Source organism: Epinephelus fuscoguttatus, linkage group LG9 (genome assembly GCF_011397635.1).
Source record: "Epinephelus fuscoguttatus linkage group LG9, E.fuscoguttatus.final_Chr_v1".
NCBI lineage: Eukaryota > Metazoa > Chordata > Actinopteri > Perciformes > Serranidae > Epinephelus > Epinephelus fuscoguttatus.
In genome coordinates this window covers 3,999,351-4,021,692 of record NC_064760.1, presented here as the reverse complement: position 1 = coordinate 4,021,692, position 22,342 = coordinate 3,999,351, and the positions used below count along the sequence as shown (strand labels likewise).

General features: G+C 41.5%; 1 protein-coding gene across 2 annotated transcripts in view; it reads left to right on the top strand.

Moving 5' to 3' along the window:
• Positions 1-1,149: 1,149 nt before the first annotated feature.
• maml1 (mastermind-like transcriptional coactivator 1) overlaps positions 1,150-22,342 on the top strand; it is a 33,976-nt gene continuing 12,783 nt past the window's right edge. The window contains exons 1-3 of one of the 2 annotated variants that reach the window (XM_049586420.1): positions 1,150-1,531; positions 2,455-2,755; positions 18,331-19,680. In XM_049586420.1, the coding sequence (XP_049442377.1) occupies positions 2,462-2,755; positions 18,331-19,680 (1,644 nt within the window). In that variant the 5' untranslated portion in view covers positions 1,150-1,531; positions 2,455-2,461. Of the gene's footprint in view, positions 1,532-2,250; positions 2,756-18,330; positions 19,681-22,342 lie in introns of both variants that reach the window. The other variant, XM_049586419.1, reaches the window with a different exon arrangement.

The following is a 22,342-nucleotide window of genomic DNA, read 5'->3' as shown; positions in this document are numbered from 1 at the left end:
GATATGCAGGTAATGACAGTATCTTACAACAACATTATTGAAAGTAATAATATTATAGTTATAGTTCTGGCTACTGTGGTACAATATGTTGAAAGTATGTATTAATACCTGGCAGTATACATGTGTGACAATAATCATATGTGTATAATAACAGAAGAAGTATGACTAATGACTAATGATGGCAGCAGCAGCAGGAGGCATCTGGCGGGACCACGGCAGCAGCACAACCACACGTCACGCTGTCCAGGCACCGCTGCGATATGAGTTAATCTGAGAGACAGTGGAGCACAAAGGCTCCGGAGAAGAAGCCGAGTTAGTGACATCCAGAATGGCTGAGTTAGCAAGATGCAGTAATAGGATACGGGAGAGAGAGAGAGAGAGAGAGAGAGAAAGAGAGAGAGAGAGAGAGAGAGAAGAAGAAGAAGAAGAAGAAGGAGAGAAGGTGCCTGGTGTATTATAGGGGGGTCCTCCGGCAGACTAGGCCTAAGTCAGCCTAACTAGGGGCTGGTACAGGGCAAGCCTGAGCCAGCCCTAACTATAAGCTTTATCAAAGAGGAAAGTCTTAAGTCTAGTCTTAAATGTGGAGACGGTGTCTGCCTCCCGGACGTAACAGGAAGATGATTCCACAGGAGAGGAGCCTGATAGCTGAAGGCTCTGGCTCCTGATCTACTTTTGGAGACTTTAGGGACCACGAGTAACCCTGCGTTCTCAGAGCGCAGAGTTCTGGTGGGATAATATGGCACTATGAGCTCTCTAAGATATGACAGCGCTTGACCATTTAGAGCTTTATAAGTTAACAGTAGGATTTTAAAATCAAGCACATCGCTTGATTTAAAAAAAAAAAAAGCCATATCTTTTTAATTTTATTGCCTTCTATTGTTATATTATGGGTATATTATTTCGATTTGAATCGAATAAAAATATTAGAAATTAATAATAAATTTGTTAGTTTAATTATTATCATTACTCATTCTATTGCATTAATTTTATTATATATTTATTATGTTATATCGGTGAATAATAATAATAATGATAATTTTTCATTCCCTGTTGTACGTCACTACTAAGTGTTCCTCGCTCGTCATTGGCTGTCTGTGCCTGTCACTCATCAGATGGGCGGGACCATGGACATTCCTCCTGTCGCTGATGGAAAAAAAAAAAGAGAGAAAGTTTCCAAGATGGCGGAGTAGCCCTGCCTGTCCACTGGAAAACAATAGAAACAGCACAGAAGGGACAGAGTTAGCCTGTTCTTACTGGACGAATCCGCTCTCAAACCGTTCACATCCCGACTCGGGCTCGGCCAGGTGGGGAAGAATATCCGCGCCGGGAACCTCGGGAGAAATAAATCTGAAGCATGATGCTTTATTTAAACGCTTCAGGCTAGCCACCTAGCCTGCTAGTCGAGCTAACGTTAGCCCGTCTATCAGAAAACATAGTGTTAGCAGCTAGCAGCTAACGCTACAAGGAGGCGGAGGATCAGCTGTTTGCTAGACAGATGCTGTAGGAAGGAGCGGACAGCAACGCTTTCACAGTAAGTGAATTTAAAAACTTGTATCATCTGGGAAGTCTTGTCGTTTGTTTTGTCGTAGCGGTTGGTAGAAATAATGGGTTTTTTCACTGGCTGAGTAATTACTGCCAAGTTTGTGTAGCCAGCGCTTAGCCAGCTAACTAGCTCCTGCCCCCCCGCTAACCAAGCTAACTAACAGTTAATACTCGAGCAAAAATAAAAAGTTTCAGACAAGTTGGAGACCCGTTGCGATGCTCCCACGGAGGGTAACACCATCGGTAACAAATACATGTTAGTGAAGCCAGAAGCTAACGCGAGCTAGCTCCAGAAAACACCCAAATTTAATCATAGTTTTTTAAGGAATTTTCGACGCTCCAACTTTGATTTTTTGAGTGGAGGAATGTTGCTAACTTAACTTAGCTCAACGGGAGTTAGTTTGAAAGCGAGACAGCACACTGTTTCATTGATTTGAAACTGCAATGTAATGTGAATTATTTATTTGCAAAAAAAAGTAGCGGGCTTTGGTGTGTTTTCACACCGCAGGGAGAAATCAAGGGTTTGTGTTTTTGATTTGGGGTTAAACGGAGGCGTAATGTGGCTCTAACAGGACTCTGGTAGCTCTGTTTGTTACACAGCAAGTTAAATCAGCTGGTGTATATCATGAGAGATCACAATATACAGTGAGTAGAATCAGGAGGCTGAATGGTATTGCACCCAAAAACCTTAATTTTCCTCTTCGGCAGTGAGTGCCGCTGTGACTGAAGGCCATTAGCAAGACAAAGGTCGCCTCCATGGAGCCAGCACAGGAGTCTTTGTAAAGGGCGAGGGGGGGTGTATATAGACGCCCAGAGTGAAAAAAGAGCCAAATTCAGCATTTTATGGACGAAACCTGAGCCGGGAGCTTTACTATTATTGATGATGGCGGATTTTGTTACACCGCGACACAGCGCGGTGATGGAGAGGCTCCGCCGGAGGATCGAGCTCTTCCGGCAGCATCACAACAGCTGCGAGAACCGCTACGAGAACGCGACGCTGGAGCGGCTGGAGCATGAGAGGCAGCAGACCTTCGCCCTGCACCAGCGCTGCCTGCAGGCCAAAGCCAAGCGGTCCAACAAGCACCGGCAGCCCCAGCCCAGCGGCGACCAGGCCGGACAGAGAGCGCCCGGGAACGGCGGCGGCGGCAGCGCGGAGCTCGGGGAGAGCGGAGGGACGGCGGCGGAGCAGAGCCGGAACAGCACCCTGATAGCGGTGAGTGAGCACCAGACACAGGCGGGATGTTACAGCACACTGCAGACACACTATATCTGTACATAGCACTTAAATGTTTATGTCTTCCGTGCCATGCTTTGCTGTTTTTAGCCGTTATGTCTATTCCTGTGCATGTACATTGAGACTAACAAAACCCGGATTCACATTCCTTCCATGTGCACACACACACTTGCTCGACCAATAAAGCTGATTCTGATTCAGCCTGGTGGAGCATTAATAAACCACCAAGAGGGAGGGTTGTATGTGCTTCAGGCAGCGCTCAGAGTGGTAGCCTGTCTCAGATATTTGGTATTTACAGATTAGATTCAGATTGCTTCATTCACTCTATGACTCTGTCATGTTTCTCGTGATGATGTAGAGACGATTGTGTGCTCTGCTGTATGAGGCCAGACATTAGTGGTGGGTAAGTGGACCAAATAGTGAAGGGTTATTGCACATACCCTTAATTAAGTGGTGTTATCTAAACCGACAAAATCAGCAGTAAGCAGCCAGAGCTCAACTGGTTTACCTCTCATTGTTCAAAGTAGTCTTTTGAAAGTCTCATTTGTGGTATTATCAGTCAACAATGCAGGAGAGTAGCAAGCACAAACACATTTTACATGACTAAATATCGGAAACTCAACACAACAAACACCCCCTAATGATGAATCAGCACCTCTCTTAAACAGTTTCAATGAACTTGTCATCATCTAGCACTGCTAATAAATGTGTAGGTTACTGAGGAGGAAGAGGCTGAGAGGTGGCTGTACTATAATCAGTCAGAAAATGACCTGTATATACCCCATATACCTGCGTAAACCCTCCACTGCACCACTGGGCATTGTAAACTATCTTCAGACGTATACCCAAATGTACAGCAGATGAGAGCAAATCAAGTCAGTGCAAATCAGTTTACTTTGAGCTGAGCATTATGGACAAAATTAATGACATTATATGAATATGGAAGAAAGAATCAAAAAGGCACGTGGTCATATGAGACTTACGCATCTCATTTAGCTAGGTATTGTGTTAGTGTTTTACTGGAGCATTTTATCATTTAAAAGACATACTCTCAAATTTATACTGTGACAAATATTTAACATAACATTTAAGTGTGAGCCACAATTCACACGTCACCTTACATTTATACAGAGAGACTCAATAATCAAATGATATATTTAGCTTTGAACGATGATCTAAATTAAATCAGTATTTGTCTGATGGCATCTGAGGAAATCTTGCACTGTCAGTTTGTGGTTTGACAAAGATGTTAAGAATAAATAATGAAATCTTGAGACTGTTAGTCGACTTAATTTCCTGTGTGAAGATGTTTTTTAAATGCTGCCTATCTGTGGTAGGGGTGAAAATCTGTAGGCACCTCACGATTAAAATCTGATATAGAGGGTTACAATGTGATTATAGAATGATTATTGATGCTAAAACATTTTTGATTCATAAACATGGTTTATTTTTCTCACTGTGTGACTACTTGTTACTTTTAGCGTATTTATAGTGATCCATAAAAAACAGATCCATACAGATGAATTTACTTTCATTATCCTCTATTAATATAGTAGTAGGGAGTTCGAATGTGAGCACACTGCACGTTTTACGTCTAGTAAGTTTCAACTGTAAGGAGCGTACAGCCTGGTTTTACAGACTTGTTAGAGGCGATCGTAATGTTGAGAATTGGGTTTTGAATTTCAGATAATTGACTTTTCTGCATTGAGACAGAATCTTTCAAGAGAGAATCGCAATGCTTCTAAGAATCATATTTTTCCCCGACCCTGTCAAGTTGATGTTTTCGTGTGTTGTCATGTTGGTGAAGGTGTTTCTTTGTTTGCTTGTGTTGTGTCTATTTGCAGTGTTGTCTTTCAGCGCCACAGTAAGAACAGGCCTAAAACAACACTTAGTACCAACATGCAACATGTCCACATCCTCCTCAGTGACACTGTTACAAACACACTGACCTACAGTTTGACAGTGAGCTCTAAACATCAGACATTTGACTGATTGATGATCTGTTTCTGCACTAAAGCATCTGATCATCAAAACCCTTTCACTGCTGTGTGTCTCATGTGTCAGTGATTGACAGAGGAAGTGTTGTTTTGTGGCTGTCAGGTCACATGACCTCTGTGTTTCTGGCTGTGGTTGCTTTCACAGACACAGACTGGATTCGTTCAGCTTCTTCATGACTGTCCTTAAGCACAAAAATCCCAGATACCAAAACCAGACTGGTTTTTAAGGCTTGGGCCTCCCTTTTTGTTTTAATATTTTAGCAGGGTAGGTACAGAACAATAATTAAGTTTGCTGATTTACAGAAAAATAGAAGTCTGTTAATCATTTAACTGATTAGTTTGATTTTTAAAAAGGCACACGTAGGCAATTCTCTGCTTTTCTCCATCATATCATTTAGACTTATTCACTGTGGGGTTTTTAATGGTGTTCAGGTCTGACTGTTGAAATGGACTCTGTGAACTGACATTTTATAGACTCAACAAAAAGCAATTTATCAGTTATACAGCAGCAAATTCATGTATGATTGTAGCCTGACATGTTTGCATATGCATCTGATTAAAGGTGCACTTGCGATCCAAAGATAAACCAAACTGCAGCTCAGCCCAACACCAAAACTGAAACCACAGGATTTAAATCTGCTGTCACTTCCAACCTGATTGCAGAACTTAATGCAGACACTTGCACTAACAACTAAATCTCAAGATAGTAATATGTAGTCATGCTGTTTAAGGTTTGCTTAGATCAGCAGTGTCTTTAAACACACACTAGTATGTTCCCTTCAGTGCCATACAATTCTTAATTTAAAATATATAACTCTTCATTAAGATATGCCTGATTTATTCAGTCAAAACTTAAGCAAAGCAAAGTGTTCCTCAGTTTGGTTTTGTAGTTGTACTCCTCTGCTGTATTACAGTCTGTTAACGTCTCTACTGGTTCTGCATGAATCCAGACAGACTGACAACAGGTGTGTGTGTGTGTGTGTGTGTGTGTGTTAGCAGAAACTCAGCTGTTAGAAAACAGAGGAGTGGAGTGTAGAAGAGTCCAAAGTCCATCTGATAGTTGAGTCTTAAAGCAGGTGAGACTGCCGGTGGGATTTATCAGGTTTAAACCCGCAGCTCAGGACACAGAACAGGCTGCGGGTTTACACCAGGACTTCAGCTATCTGTTGTGAAAGTACAGCTCTAATTTTCTACATTAATCAAACTGCGTTAAAACAATTTGTCAAACTAATGCACAGAGAGAAATTCAGAGAAAATCAAAACTTACAAGTCCTTAAAGATGGTATGAAAGACAGGCCACTAAGACTGTGTTTACTTTCTTTGTTTCCAGGTCAGTTTTTGTAGAGACCTGTGTCCACAGTGAAACACCACAACAATGTGAAAATGGTTAAATCTCTTCTTCTTCATTGTCTTTTTTTAAGTTAACAAACAACAAAACTGCATCAAAGCCAGCAGGAGGTGAGGAGTGGGGCGCACAGCTCAGCTGACACAGTCAATTCATGGTCGCAAAAATATGTAATTACAGAAAAAGTTTAAGGTGACAGAAAGTTGTCCTCTCAACACCTCTTAACAGTCTGTAACTCTGCAGAGATTCAGCTGGTTCCACCTCCATTCATTCTCCTCCTGCTCTCTGATCACCATCACTGTTTTACTTCAGCTCATAAACACTGCATGTTAAACGGCTGCTGTGCTGCAGATAAAATTGTTATTTTAGAATCACATATCCAGGTAATGACATGAGCTCTGATGTGTGTCCGGCTAATATATTTTAATGATCAGTGGCATTTAAAATGATCGATAACAGTGAAAGTTACAGGCACAATTAAACACCAAGCTGGTGTTTTAGGATTTATAAAGCTCCTTTCACTCTGCACAAAACCCACCAGCACCTGCTAACATCTGTCTTTTGTATGTAGTGGAAAAGGTTATAATTGATGTTCACACCTGGGTCAAATGACTGTGCAGTAGTCACAGGTATTTTTCAGCTCCGGCTCCAATCGGCATTGGTAGAAATACAACATGCGGGTGAACATGCTTCTTTTAGCCCCTTTACCATGCGATGACACGCCATCACAAAAAACACCTGTCTCTGTCCAATCAGCACTCAAACATCGTTCCAAATTAGTCTGCACTGAGTTCAAGAGAGGAAAAAGAAGTAACCATGGTAACATTTTCACCAGATCTCCATGCAGCTTTCTGCTGTTTACTAACCTGTTTCCAGTCTGTCCATCATGTCGAACTTGACACACTAGTAAAAGAAAGGCATTCTCATCTGCTGCAGTGCCTTGCACACAGCTCTAGTCTCTTGGTAATGGTAAGGGGGTTATGGCCTATTTTTAGTGGGGTTTCCCATGTTTAAAAAAACGTGTACACACACTAATTGGAAAGGGGGTACAAGATTTACCTTGAGGCTGTTTTGGATCGCCGTTCTTTGGTGAGAAAAATGTTGTTTTAGTGTGGATGAAGGGCTGAAACTGAGAGAAGCAGACGTGTTTACAAATAAAACCAGTTCAATATGGATGTACACAAAGGAGATGCCAGTGGTCCTTCAGGGTGTTTGGTTTCTTTGGGTTTCGTGGTTACTGAGGACTTTTTAGGGGTCCGTAATGCAGTTCTAGTGACCACTGACAATGCACTTGTAGTCATTGCAGAGGTTCTTGGAGTCCTTAAGTAGTTCTTAAGGGTCTTTTTTAAGGGTCTAGTATCTATTAAGGAGGTTTGAGGACCCTTCAAGAGAATGTTGTGGTCACTTGGGTGTTTCTGGGGCTTCTTTAGAAAGTTTTGGTGTCTTTAAAGGAAATTGTAGGGTTCCTTTTAAGAGCTTCCATTAGTGCTGAGAGATATGGACCAAAATTATATCTCCTTATAATCTATATAATACATCCTTGTATTTTCTACATAGTGGGCTAAATATTCAGTTGTAAGTCAAAGCCACATGTGAGATGTCACAAGCACTTTTATTTAAAAGGCAGTGATCAACATAAAACGCAAAAACTGCAGATGTTTAAAATAAATATGGTTATGAAAAAATAAGGACATTGTTATTTTTATATTTATTATTATTTATGCACATAGCAGTGAGACAGAGACTTTGTTTGTCTGTGTTAAATGGGTCTACATCTTGTGTATGAAATGTCTGTTTCTGAAGCTGTTCTGGAGATTCATGTTGTAAGAACACCTCCTCACTAAAGACACCATGTTGGGTTCTACTTCTGTGTTTCACCCTTCTGTGGATGTCCTTAGTGTCATATTAAATCAGACTGGTATCAGGAGCGCTCCACCCTCTGTATCTAGAGTCAGTTTGTTTCTCAGCGTGAATCTGCTCTCAGTAGGAACAGGCTGACAAACTCCGACTGGAGTCCTGAGAGGTGACTCAGTATGAACAGAAACCCCCCACCGCCCCCTCACAGCTGACTCATCACTGTGAGTGTCGCTGTGTGTGTGTGTGTTGGTCCTGAATACTAACACTGTCAGGAAACGCCTCGCTCTGCTCCATGTCGACAACACGCTCTGTATGGCTGCTGCAGGAGACGGGCCCAAATAACCTCAGCAGAGCTGTGATTGGCTTCTCTCAGCAGTGATGTCACCTACTGTAGGTCAAAAATCTAAACTAAACATTGTCCATGATAATTAAGTCCCCGAGTCCTCAAATGAGTACTTCCTAATTAACAGCTTCCTAAATTGTTACTGTTACTAAAGTTAGTCACAGTTGTATTTTTATCAAACTACAAACAATATTAATCACAAATAAACAAGTTTCAGCCATAAAATGTGATCAGGTTTTGGACCTTGTCCACTTTTGTGTCGGAATCAGCTGCTGACTGTACTGGCAGAAGTGGCTGCCATCTTGTTTTTACATGGATTAGAATGTTGTGCAAATTATCCTTCTGCACGTTCACCCACCGAAACCTTGTTATGACTTACTTCCTCTAAATAGTCAAGGTTGATCGTCTACTCACACTCTACCAGGGCCACTAGATGGGACATAAAAGTGTCCATGAAGGAGGACCAGAGGTCTGTGTGAAGTAGAATGAAGGATACGGTCAAGTAAACCCAAAATGGCCCTCTAATGGGCCTTGCCATTGGTCAGAGGGCTACACATACTAACATACTCACATACATATAGAACTGGAGTTACATCCAGGTAACTACTATTTACATACTTCCTGCAGAAATACACACACATGCAAAAACATGACCAATGCACAAGCATTTAATGGCGATATCCGAGTGAGGGTGCTGCCCATGGTCAGACACCCTGAGCAGTTGGGCGTACGTTGTCCTCCTCAAGGGCACCTTGGCAGTGCCCTGGAGGTGAACTGGCACTTCTCCAGCTACCAGTCCACACTCCATACTTGGTCTGGACGGGAACTCAAACCAGTGACCCTCCGGTTCTCAAGCCAAGTCCCTTTGGACTGAGCTACTGAGCTTACAGCACCAGGTGTTCCCAGTCGGTCTCCCATTCAAGCACTGACCCAGCTTGACCCTGCTTAGCTTCAGAGTTGGGATGAGATCAGGCGTATTCAGGATGGTATAAGCAGTAAACAGTACTTCATACATTTACTATGAAAATACATCAGCTTGCATTAAAATACAGCTCAGATACAGACCAGAAAGGCAGCTTAAAAACATTAGTGTCCTCTGATTTCTGTTTACATACCTGGTACAAATTTATCTGTGATGACATTGACCAGTAATATCAGCCAGCAGAGATCTCAGTCTGGTTCTAGCAGTTACTGAGTGTTTACCAGCTCATAGAAGAAGAGACAAAACAAAAAACACTGTAAAAGTCAAATAAACAGCAGTGACTGAAATGTAAAACAACAGATTCAGTGCAAGAAACAAAAGATTCATGCTGGAAAAATGCAATCAAACTATGATAAGCTGACGTAAACACACCAGATATTTTGGATTTTTGTGGCAAAGTGAGAGACAAAACTCTGAGGATGAGTCACTGCGAAGATATTTAGAAGCCTTTATTTATTTCACTGTAATGTTAAATATGCAGACTCGGTTGTTTTAGTCACAACAAAGACTTTCAGTGTCTTCTGAGCACTCATCTTGGCTTTAAACATTGCTCTACAAAATGACTTCATATTTTTACTTTGTCAAAGACTGTTACTGTGCACGTGGAAACTTTAGTGTGTGAGTGACTGTTCTGTCATGTCATTTTAACTTCTGTCTCTAAAAAAAGGTGTTTAATTTATTTTAAATAGACCTTGACATGCCACTTACACAAGAGTGTACATGACACAGTCCAGCTTGGTCTGAAAAGAGACATAATATGTGTCTAATTATTAACTGTATGTTGATCATTTAATTGATCAAAGTTGGGAAAATACTCTCCGAAAAGTTCTCTTTTCAAACTTCCTGTTTTATCTGACCAGCAGTCAGGGATCCCAAAGATACTCACATTTATAAATCTGTTGTCAGGAAAAAGATTACTTACTTTACTTTTGATTTAATTTCTTTTATTTTGAAGTAAAAGCAATTTACTGACTAGTAAAACTGTCATTAAGATAAAATCAACTACTCTTTTGGCATGATTTCTTTTGTCAGTGAATCTGCTCAGACCGGAGATGCACGATAATATCGGCATGTCATTGGTATCGTCTGATATTGGCTATATAATGAATTGGCCAACATGCTTTTTCTTATTTTGCACAATTAATTCTTACTATGCATATTGAAAAGTGTTATATTTCATGTCTCCATCTGCTGGTGGGCCATCACCATAAGAGTATGCATGCATTATATGATGTTAATTCCACTACAGAAGAGACTTGATCACTACAATTAGGTGGGGAAAAAGTGGATTTATCGATATCAGAATTAGGGCTGCCATGATTAGTCGACTAATCGACGACTAATCGACTGTTAAAATAATCGGTGACTATTTTAGTTGTCGACTAATCGGTTTGAGTCATTTTTCATAGTAAAGTACTATAAAAGTATCCCAAAATACTCTTACTGCAGCTTCTTAAGTTCAGATATTGGCAGCTTTACACACTCTCTCGTGACAGTGAACTAAAACCCTTTGGCGTGAGTACAAAACAAGACATTAGATGACGTAATTTTGGGGTTTGGGCAAGACAGACCGACATTTTTCAACATTTTAACACATTTTTCGATGAAGTGCTATGTCGACTAATCGAAGAAATAATCGACAGATTAGTCGACAGTGAAAATAATCGTTAATTGCAGCCCTAATCAGAATCAGTTATCAGCCAAATGAGTTGTTACATATCAGCATATTGGATATCAGCAAAAATCCAATATTGTGCGTCCCCCTTCCAGACTGTAGTTATTCTAATTATAGCACTTTTATTTTGTTTTTTTAATCTTTCTCCTTCATTGTTGCGTAACGCTGCTGTTCCCTCAGGCTGCCAGCTGAAGTATTAAAGGAAACCCCAAATCACAGTTTGAATCACAGTGAAAAAGATCAACAGTTGACTAATTTGTAATACTTTGCAGTAGTTTTGTAAGAGTGAAAACTCAAAATAGACCCTGTACACTAGATTAGTGCTGCTGCAGTGAATTTCATGCCTTAAACATCATCTCAGCTGGTATTTTTAAGAGGACCTTGTTTCTGTCATAATATGGGCTTCAGACCATTGTGAATACTCTGTTTACAACATTTTTATTATACTTTGGCTACAAACTGACATCAGCTCGTGACAGATTTCTTGACAGGGATCGTACTCCTGGACATGCAGAGTACTTGCACTGGCAAATGTTTGTATTGGGTTATAGCAACAAATTTCTATTGTGAAAAATCCCCAATAAAATCTTCTGAACACAAACTGTTACAACAGGACATGTTCGAGCTAGCCTGGAAATCCAGACCAAGTCTAAAAAGCCAAGTCTAACTCGTTCATTGTAGCGGCCAAAGCCGTTTCAAACAACTGGTGTTCATCCGTAGCCATCTTGCAATGTTTACTGACTGATTCCGGACTTTGTCGTCGCAGCGCTGTCGTCATCTGTTTAGCTCGCCTCTGGCCCGCCTATATCAGATACACCGTGTGATTGGTGCAGCTCAGTTTCATGGGCATAGGTAATGAGCTTCATTACTGATTGCCAGAGTGACTTGCTGAGAAAATTCAAATTGTGCTCTTGCGAGATCTCTGGATTTCCAGGCCATGTTCGAGCAAGAATATGTTTTGAAATTGTGGAGTTATTAACATTGGCAACCAAGATAACGTGTTCTCATAGAAACCCAAAATACAAGTACCCTGAAAATTAGCATAATAGGTCCCCTTTAAATGGCTGAAAATGTCCGTGCTTGTAGCAGATTTCTGTACATAGTCATCTGCTCCAAGTGTGTCCATTACATATGCTGCTGCATGTAGCTACATGCTAACATCAGGGAGACAAGTAATCCTTGTTGATGATGTTAACTTCCCCATGATTTCAGATCATATTCCTGCTGGAACATGTCCAGTTGTAAAGACTTTGGTTCAGAAAATTATATTGGGGATTTTTAATGGTAGAAATTGCAGCTATACTCTGTTACAATCATTTGCCGGCTGCAAGTTCACCGCTAACATACATGTAGCTATGTACTAATTAAAGTAAAACCAGTAGTCTTGGTTGCTGATGTTTATTTCCTCCACGATTTCGGATCAGGTTTCTGCTGGAACATGGCCAGTTGTAAAGAATTTGGTTCAGAATTCTTGGGATTTTTCATGGTAGAAAATGCCGCTATACTTTGTCACAGCCATTTGCCTGCTGCAAGTGCACTGCTAACGTACATGTAGCTACATACTAATCTAAAGGAAAGCAGTAATCTTCATTGCAGATGTTTGTTTCTGATTTTGGATCATATTCCTGCTGGAACGTGTCCTCTTTTGGTGATTTTTCACGGTAGAAAGTGCTGCAGTTCTCAGTTACAGTAATTCCCCGGAGGTAAGTACATTGCTAACGTCAGGGAAACATGTCATCCTGGTTGCTGATGATGTTCATTTCTTCTTGATTTTGGCTCCCACTCCCCCAGGATCATGTTCGTTTGTGTTTAGAAGCTTTTATTAGTGATTTTCCATGGTAGAAAGTGCAGCTATTCTTTGTTACAGTAATTCAGCTGCAGAGACGCAGATGTGTAAGACCCCGAAACGGTGACCAATCAGAGCAGACTGGACTTTTTTTAGAAGGGTGGCTTAAAGAGACAGAGTGTTTCAGACAGAGGGTGAATACAGGTGTTCCAGCACAGACAGTATGAGGAAAATAAATGTAAACATGTTTGTAGAAACCCAAAGTACAAGTATAAATGTGAAAGTTTGCATAATAGGTTGCCTTTATTTGATTGAAACTGTTTAGGATGTCTTGAGTGCAGCCAGTGAAGTTCGACTCAAACCCCCCAAACTGCTGAAATGTCCTTTCGCAAAACACTGACCTCGACTGACCTGTAAACTCCCTGTGGAGAGACACAGCTGTACCAGGGGCACAGTGGTTAAATGGTCACATTACTTGCAGTAGTGACAGTAGTAAATGTTGTACTATTAATTATAGTATTAACAGTGGTATCATAGTTTTAGTCGTAGTATCGGATGACCAAACATGACAAGTGAAGCTTGCTACAGTCTCCAGGGACTCAAATTCCCAGAATGCCACAGCACTGCTCTGTGCTTTGTGACCCCCACCCCCAGCTCTGTAACCCTGGTAACGAGGAGGAGGAGTCAGACCAGTATTTCAGGTTTGAGAAGCCCAGTGAGTCACCAGAGTTTCCTTTTCCTCGGGGCAGACACACTGCTCTCTCTTTTTTCTTCTGGTTTCCAGTCATCTTTATTTGCACTCAGGTCACTTCAGCGTTTACTACTTTTTTCCTTCATTAATTCATTAAACATTTGGGCTTTAAAATGTCAGTAAGAAGTGAAAAATGTGAAAAGTGGAAAATGCCACAGGTTCCCAGAGTTCATGGTGACGTCTTCAGATGTTTTAGATTGTTAGTTTACTATCAACCAAAAGAAGGAGCTGGAACCAGGAATTTTCTGCTTTGAATGGTTTGTGAATTATCAAAATTGTTGAAGATTAATTTCCCGTCAATTGACTGATTGATTAGATAGTTTAATAGTAGCAGCTCTAGATCCAGGGACACACACACACTAAAGTCAGTCTGTTTCTGTAGTCGTCACCCTGTAGTTTGTGTTGAAACTTGAGCTTCGTTTCCACTGAGCAGTACGGAACAGATCACTTATACGCTTCTTTCTGTTTCCACTGTGAAAAGTTGTCGATGGTACCAACAGAACTGTTCCTTAGTGTCCCCATGTTTGGTCCCCCCTCTGTTGGGGTACCTAGCACACAGAGCTGGTACTAAAAGGTGGAGCTGTGAACACTGCAGCCTGATTGGTCAGTAGAGGACGGTCACTCTGCTCAGGGCTGAGTTGTGTCTGGTTTTGAGGCTCATGTAACCACTGTTCATAACGTGGAGAGTTTTATTAGTAAACTGTAACTATAAAATGAAAGGATGTTTTGCTGCCTCTCACAGCAGCTGGAGTCTGAGAAAAAATAACTTCATTAACTGGGCCGACTGCCGGCAACTTTTAAGGTGGAACGTTTACTTGTAATGTTACTCAGTGCATGAGTTGATGACGTGAATCCATCAGCACACCTTAAATTTCACTGTGACAACTTTGACCATCACTTTAGTTTTTATTGTCTCTCTTGAATGACATACACTTGAAGTAATTAATTTCTGGTGGAAACATTAGGTTGTAGGTACCATGTCTGAAGGGTTACTGCTGGTTCAGAAGGTACTATACCGAAAGTGTTTGGTGGAAACGGGGCTTTACAGGCGCATTATCGTTCCCTCAAGTGAGACTCACCTTTCTCTCCTTAATCCAGACACAAACAGACTCAGAGCCTCTTTCAGTATCACTTCCAGGTTGTAAATGTTGCCACTGACTCAGGTAAAATGATAAGAGATGAGCAGAGTCATAGCAGTAATGACATCTGTAGAACACAACCACAATGTGTGACTAAAACTGACAAAATAAAGTAAACTCACTCTAAAAGAAGCTTGTTTTTCAATTCTTAAGTTGCAGTTTGATGTTTGTCAGAGGGTATAGGTATTGCAGCATTCCGTAGTGTATTATAATGATTAATATACATCATACTGTATACAACTACTGTATGTTTGTCATGTTGTATTGGGTTTTCTCTGAATCCATATCTACAGCGGTGCCAAAGCCAAACAGCTTATTTCAGCATTTCTAGTTTGATGCTAGAGCTGCAGTGTGCTGGAGGCACATTGAAAGATGAGTTAACTTTAACAGTAAAACAAACACAAAACACAGAGTGTATGTATGTTCACATGCTTCAGAAATCTTCGATGTTTTGGTTGAAACTACAGCTGGAAATTTGATTTTAAAAACCAGAGTGTGTTCACGTGAGTAACTGTATCAGCAGAAACTGAAACACACATTTGAATGAGTGACTGTTTTCGTCTCTGATCTGCTTTTTCCTCTCACTTCACGAAAACGTGCAGTGACTTCAAACAACCAGCAGCTCAGCTTTAACTTTTTTTGTTTTCACAAGTGCCGTCTTTACTATATATCCTGGTGAAATGTCTGGAAGGTATGAAAAAGCTGTACAGTTCAAGCCTACTTGTTAGACACTTCAATGATGTCACTGACCCATCCTCCTTCTTAAGTCTCTGCACACCCACACAGGTGTTTTCTGTGTCACAACATGATAAAAATGCGCCTTTATCACACTTTTCTTTTCCTTTTCAGTCAGTTCCTCAAAGCAGTGCACCACTGCTGCAGAGGTTGGGCCTTCAGTCCTCTCCTTCCTGTGCATGTACTGTGGGTTATGCCCCAGTTAGCCCAGTTAGGGGTTAAAACCAGACCTGCGTCTGCCTCCACACAGTTTCGGCTTTATGCACCTTATAATCCAAACTGTTTTTGCTGGTTTCGGTGCTACTGGGCAACTAACTGTGTCCAAATGTTTTGATTCTACCATTCTGGCACCAGTCGGGCTAATCAGGAAATTCTCAGCATATTTAGAGGAAGACATCACCTTTGTCCACACTTTGACGCCACTCTGCTCATGAGGCTCAACTTTTTATCTCGTTCCTTGTACTGTAGAGACGATCTGATGAGGTTTTCAGGCTGGATTACAGATCAGTGTTTGTACTTAAATTCATTAGCTGTTTATAATCACGTTGGTTATCTGAGGACACATTTCCTTTTGCAATAACAGGCTGCTACAGAGGCAGCAGGTTAGCTACTGTTTGATCCCAAGGATATCACTCTGTCATCAGGTCAGCATCGTAATGTGTCCCTACACTTTGGTTATGACTGAATACTTGAAGAAGTAATGACATTCCTGTCAGGCTCAGCTGTGCTTTATGTTTACTGCAAATTATCAAACCTTAGCATACAATAAGACAGTAAACATGTTCAACATTATACCTGCTAAACATCAGCGTGTTAGTCATTGTCACTGTCAGCTGTAGACTCTGTGTTGTTACATAAAACATCCACAGATTACACACTTCAAAAGCCACAACTTTGCAACGCTTTATTACATCCAAATATAATTCTCCAAACACCTACTTTCATTTGAAATTACCAGTACCCAATGATCTACAGACACCACCCGCCCAAACATACTATCTGCCAATAGCTGCTGTGTTGTTTACAAGAGAAAGTCACGTAAAACAAAAGGTTTCTATGGTCAGGCATCGGTAGTGTCAAGTTTCATGTTATTGTCAGATGCACAACAGTTACAGAGAAGCAGCTGTCAACATCTTAGATCTGTAGATATGTGTAAAAAGAAGAAGTTGTGTATGTGCAGAAGTTGAATTGTAAAAAAATACAATAAGTATTAGTGGTCGACTGTTATTGCAAAGTGAATAAACTGGAGACGGGAATGTATTTCTGCAATGAGAAGTAATAAATATAACGATATAAAGGTGTTTTACATGTGTCAGAGCCCAAAGGAGATTTAAAACCAGGCTGTTTCCATCAGTCTGTTTCTGTTTGTAAACACCAGACCGAGCTTCACCTGGATTCACCTGTCGAGTCTTTTCCGCGAAGACCAAACAGGTGTTGAGATTCTTTGATAATCGCACAGCGAGAGCGTGTGAGGATCAGCTGATGCGGAGGCAGCTCTGAATGTTCCCATCAGATCCGGTGTTGTCCTGCAGAGTGAACAGATCTGATCTGCTGACTGCTCTGAGGAAGCTCTTTGTTATCTGCATTATGTAAGCCTGCCTGCAGCTGATTCTATTATCGGCAGCAGCTCACAAGCTTTTTTCACTCCCGTCGTCTGCTGGCTTCAGCTCTCATAATTCTGTCCATTCAGCTGCAGCGCCCCCTGCAGCTGGAACGCGGCTCCTGCAGGATACTGAAATAGAAATTCTGTCATTATTCAACAGCTGGCTTTGTTACTCAGCACTCCCAAATAACCTCATTTCATGATGCAGATGTCTAAATTAAGACAATTACAGCTGCAATTGTTGCTTAAATAGTTTGGAAATAAAATCATCAGATTAAAATACAACTATTTTCTAATCGATGAATCAGTGGTCATTTCCTTGAAGCAAACATCCACTAGTTAGAACCTTGAAGTGAAGGCTGCACCTTGGGCTCTGGAAATTGTTATGGTTGGACTAAATGATTAAAAAATAAGCAGCCAACGAATTAATTATGAATATAATCGGTAGTTGCACCCTGTAAACAGTTTCAGGAATTAGCCAGTGTCAAAAACAACTAGGATAATAGAGATTCATTGAAAGTAATTTATAGTTTTTGCAACTTGAAACTAAATATGTCAAGTAGAAACTATAAGTACAGGGTTCCCACGGTCATGGAAGACCTGGAAATGTCTTGGAATTTCACAGTTACATTTCCCAGGCCTGGAAAAGTCATTGAATTATTAAAAAAATATTTAAAGTTTTGGAAAAGGCAAGGCATTTTGTTGTGTTTGATTATATTGTGACAGTAATCTTCCGTAGATAACCTTCCATGGAATTTAATATAACCGCAGATTTATTTTCTGAAGCTGTTGACTTAACGTAGCTCCAATATGTGTCAATGTGTGACAGCATTTTGTTTACCGTCACATGCGTTTTCATTTCCCCCCACTTTTCGTGTCTTCCTCCATGTATGCCAACTAACTGAAATTATGTTAAGTGTTTGAGTAAGATATGTGATACGGGCAAGTAGGGCAAGAATTAAATGTTATTACTGGTCCTTGAGAAGGTATGTACAAGTGTTGAAATATTGTCCATGAAAATGTTTTGGAACTCCGTAAATATTTTAACTCTTAATAATTTACAGATTTGTTTCTTAAACATCAGCAAATATCTAAGTCCAGAGCTTCAATGTGTCTGCAACAGGTTTAAATCACTTTTTCTTGTTAATAACATGATTTTTTAAAATATGTTTTTGGACTGTTATTCAGACTTTCTCAGCCCCCCTCACACTGTGCGTGATTCAGTCTGTTGCTCAAAGACACATTAGCAGGGTTGGGGTTTGAACCCTTGTGTTTGTGGTGTGGTGATGGCCGAGTGTTACTGCTTTTACTAATTCTCGATCGTTCTGTTTGGTCCTCCAGCTGCAGGAGACAGTGAAGAGGAAGTTGGAGAGTGCCAGTTCTCCGCTGGGCAGAGATCAGGTCAACGGTTTCAGCGACGGCTTCCCTCCCAACAAGAAGGCCTGTCTGGACAACGGCACCACCAACGGCTCCCCACTGGACTCCAAGCTGGGGATCAGCGACGCTCTGAGCTCTAACGGGACCCACGCGCAGGCTGGGGAGTCGACGGACGGCGGCAGGGAAGCAGGTTCGGACTTCCAGCGGAAAGAGATGAAGCAGGAGCCCGATGACATCCTGCCCATCATGCCGCCGTCGGGAGGAGGCAACAACAGCCTGTTCCCCGACCTCAACCTGAACGAGCAGGAGTGGACGGAGCTGATGGAGGAGCTGAACTGCTCTGTGGCCTACGAGGACATCCAGGACATTCTCAATGATGGGTTTGAGGACCGTAAAGACCCTCTGGAGCTGGTGCCGACTCCAGGTGGTGCTGGGACAGGAGCAGGAGGAGCAGCAGGTGGTGGGGGAGGCCAGTCCTCACAGGGTCTGCTTCCTCCAGATCTGGCCAGCGTTAAGACGGAGTTCTCCCCGGCCTCGGTGGCTTTCGAGCAGGACTCTCGCACTGGCTCCCCCCAGGTCAGGTCCACCTCCTCTGGGCCGCCTCCTCACCCAACCAGCTCGCCAGTCGCCTCCTCCTCTGCCTCTTCCCCAGCTCTGCCACCATCCCAGCCAGCTCCTCCACCTAGGCAGCTTCAGCCTCCCCCCAACCACCTTCTCCCTCCAGGACCCCCGGTGCCCAAAGACCTGTCCCCCGCCCAGCAGCTCCAGCAGCTGGCTGCCCAGCAGCAGAGAGCCCAGCACCTCCACGGCCAGATGCAGCACAAACAGCCACAGCCGGGGACCAAGTTCCACAACCAAGGGCCCCATGCCCACCCCCCGCCTTGGCCCCAGATGGCCAACACCTCTCAGAGCCCACTAGGGGGTGCGTTTGGTATGGACAAACCCACGAGCCCCTCCCTGTACCCACAGGACTTCAACCCCAACGCTCAGAAGCAGCTGCTGATGCCCGGTCAGCCCAACAAAAGCTCTCCCAAGGCGGGGGCCGGCAGCTACATGCCGGGGCCCACTGGACACCCCAACATGATGGGTCACCCGAAGTCAGGGCCGCCCCTCAGTCACCAACCGGCACCAGGGGCTCAGGCCTCAGGCGCCATGCCGAACTACAACAACACCAAACCTCTGACGCACTTTGAGGCGCCGCGGCCCCCCAACACCCAGAGCCAGGACAAGGCGGCCCTGCTGACGCTGCTCAGACAGCAGCAGATCAAACAGAAGAATAGCATGAACTTCCGCCAGCACATACCGCACTCACAGGTAAGAACACAACGAACACCATCACTGCATCACATCAACAGCACTAAAACAGCAAGGTAACATCACCAACATTAACAATAGAGTTAACTTTAGTTACTTGAATATCACAGAATGTATAAAAACAAATATGAGGGTCATCAGAGGTCAAAGTGAGACTGCATCAGCTTCCTGTTATCATGTGAACAAAACTGCTCCTGCCACAGAAACACATTCGTCCAAAAATATACAAGCAGCATGACAATGTTTTGACAGCTAAAATTCTAATTGGAACAAGACTCCATAGAAAATATAGTGAATTTATGTAATTATTTATTATATTTAAGTATTAAGGTTCATTTTAAACCTTACATTGGATAAAATATTTTACAACAAGTGCATCATCTGGTAAAAATGATGAGGACTGCTGAGAAAGAAAACTCACATCTGTGGCTGACAGTGTGACTTCAAAGGTTTTTAATTGTTGAGAGTTTTGGAGTTAAACTTCTCAGCAGCAGATGCTAACTGTAGCATCCGTGCTAATATCACAACACTACAACAGTGACTGTGCCGACTGATCAGAGTGTTTCTGCTCTGCTTTCATAACCAGGCCGGCAGCACATTCCTGGACTGAACCACACACGCACACATACACACACAAAATCCTTCACACTGCAGGTCATTTCTATAATGTCTTAAAAACAGTTTTATAGTGAATCCTTACAATACAGAACAGACTCCCTGGCTTTAATATTAAATGTAACACACACTGAAGGTATCTAATAAATAAACCCAGGTCCCCACTCCCACACAGCTGTGCTGGACTGATGTACGATTGAGTCTGAACAATGAGGGTCTGTTGCAGCAGCAGAGTCTCCTGCTGTCTGATTCAGTTTGGACACAGTCACTACTTAAAAAACTCAATGTACCTAAAGAAAGAAGAGACATTAGCTTTCCTTGAATTCAGCGTGGGTGTACAAGACACATGGGGGGGGGCAGGGCAGCGCTGTAACTCTGTCAGGATTTGTCTTTGTTGTCTCTGTCGGCCACAGAGGCTTCCTTCTTCACTGTGTTTAACTTTGACCTCACTGGACCAAGAGAAGTAACTTTTAAGATTAACAGTGTGAAGTCCTGCTAGCGTCCCCTATGGGCCAGACCGGCTCCAGACCAGATGACTCTTGCCCATCTGAAAAAAACAAGTCAGCCAATCACAGATTAACAAGATGGCGATGTCATCTCCTTGTGCCGCAGCCAGAAAAATATGAAACAGAAATGTGTCGCCAAAAGTGAACAATAATTGTGTATGAGATGGATGGAGCTGTACACGGTGTTCATCCACTAAAAGAAATTAGAAATGGATAAAAAAAAGTTTAGTTTTGCTTAAAATGTTGTAGTTGAAATATTTTAAATAGTAAACGTAGTGAAAGAAGTTGAAGTGGCTTCAAAACAGTTAATGGGAGAAGTAGTAACTGCAGTTGAAATGAAAGGAGTAGTGAAGCAATATAAACGCAGTTAACAGAAGAAGTTGAAGTGACAGTGAAAACTGTGAATGAAAGAAGTTGAAGTGGCAGTAAACACAATTAACGAAATAAGTTGAGGTGTTAGTCAAAATGCAGATAACGAAAGAAATTGAAGTGACTGTAAAACAATAAATGAAATAAGTTGAGTTAGTCAAGATGCAGTCAACAAAAGAAGTTGAAGTGACAGTGAAAACAGTGAATGAAAGAAGTTGAAGTGACTGTCAAAATGTAGTAAACGGAATAAGTTGAAGTTGCAGTTATTTAACAAAGAAAGTAATGTGGCAATGAAAACAAAACAATTAACGAAAATAATGGCAATTTAAAAAGTTAACGAAAGAAGTTGAAGTGACATTAAAAACAATCAACAAAAAAAGTGTAGGTGGGAGTGAAAACGGTTAAAAGACGAAGTGGCTGTCAAAATGCAAATTAAGTTGAAGTAGCAGTAAAAACATTTAACAAAGAAAAATTAAATTGGCAATGAAAACAGTCAATGAAAGAAGTTGAAGTGGCAGTCAAAACACAGTTAATGAAAGAGGTTGAACCAGCAGTAAAACATTTACCCAAAGAAGTTAAAGTGGCAGTCAAAACAGTTCATAAATGGAATCAAAGTGGCAGTGAAACAAATCAACGAAAGAAAATAAGGTGGCAGGGAAAACAGTTCACAAAAGAAATTAAAGTGACAGTTTAAAAAAGAGTTACTGAAAGAACTTGAAGTGGCAGTCATAATGCACATAATGTTAACGAAAGAAGTTGAAGCTGCAGTAAAACAATCAACAAAAGAAATTAAAGTGACAGTTAAAAAAACAGTTAATGTTTTAATTAACTAAAGAAGTTGAAGTGGCATTAAAAACAGTCAACAAAACAAGTGTAAATGGCAGTGAAAACAGTCAAAAGATGAAGTGGCTGTCAAAATGCAATTAATGAATTGAGTTGAAGTAGCAGTAAAAACATTTAACAAAGAAAAATTAAAATGGCAATGAAAACAGTCAATGAAAGAAGTTGAAGTGGCAGTAAAAATGCAGTTAACGAAAAAGGTTGAGGTGGCAGTAAAAACATTTAACAAAAGAAATTATAAAGGAAGTGAAAACAGTCAATGAAAGAAAGTGGCAGTTAAAAAAGAGGTATCAAAAGAAGTTGAAGTGACACTCACAATGCAGTTAATGAAA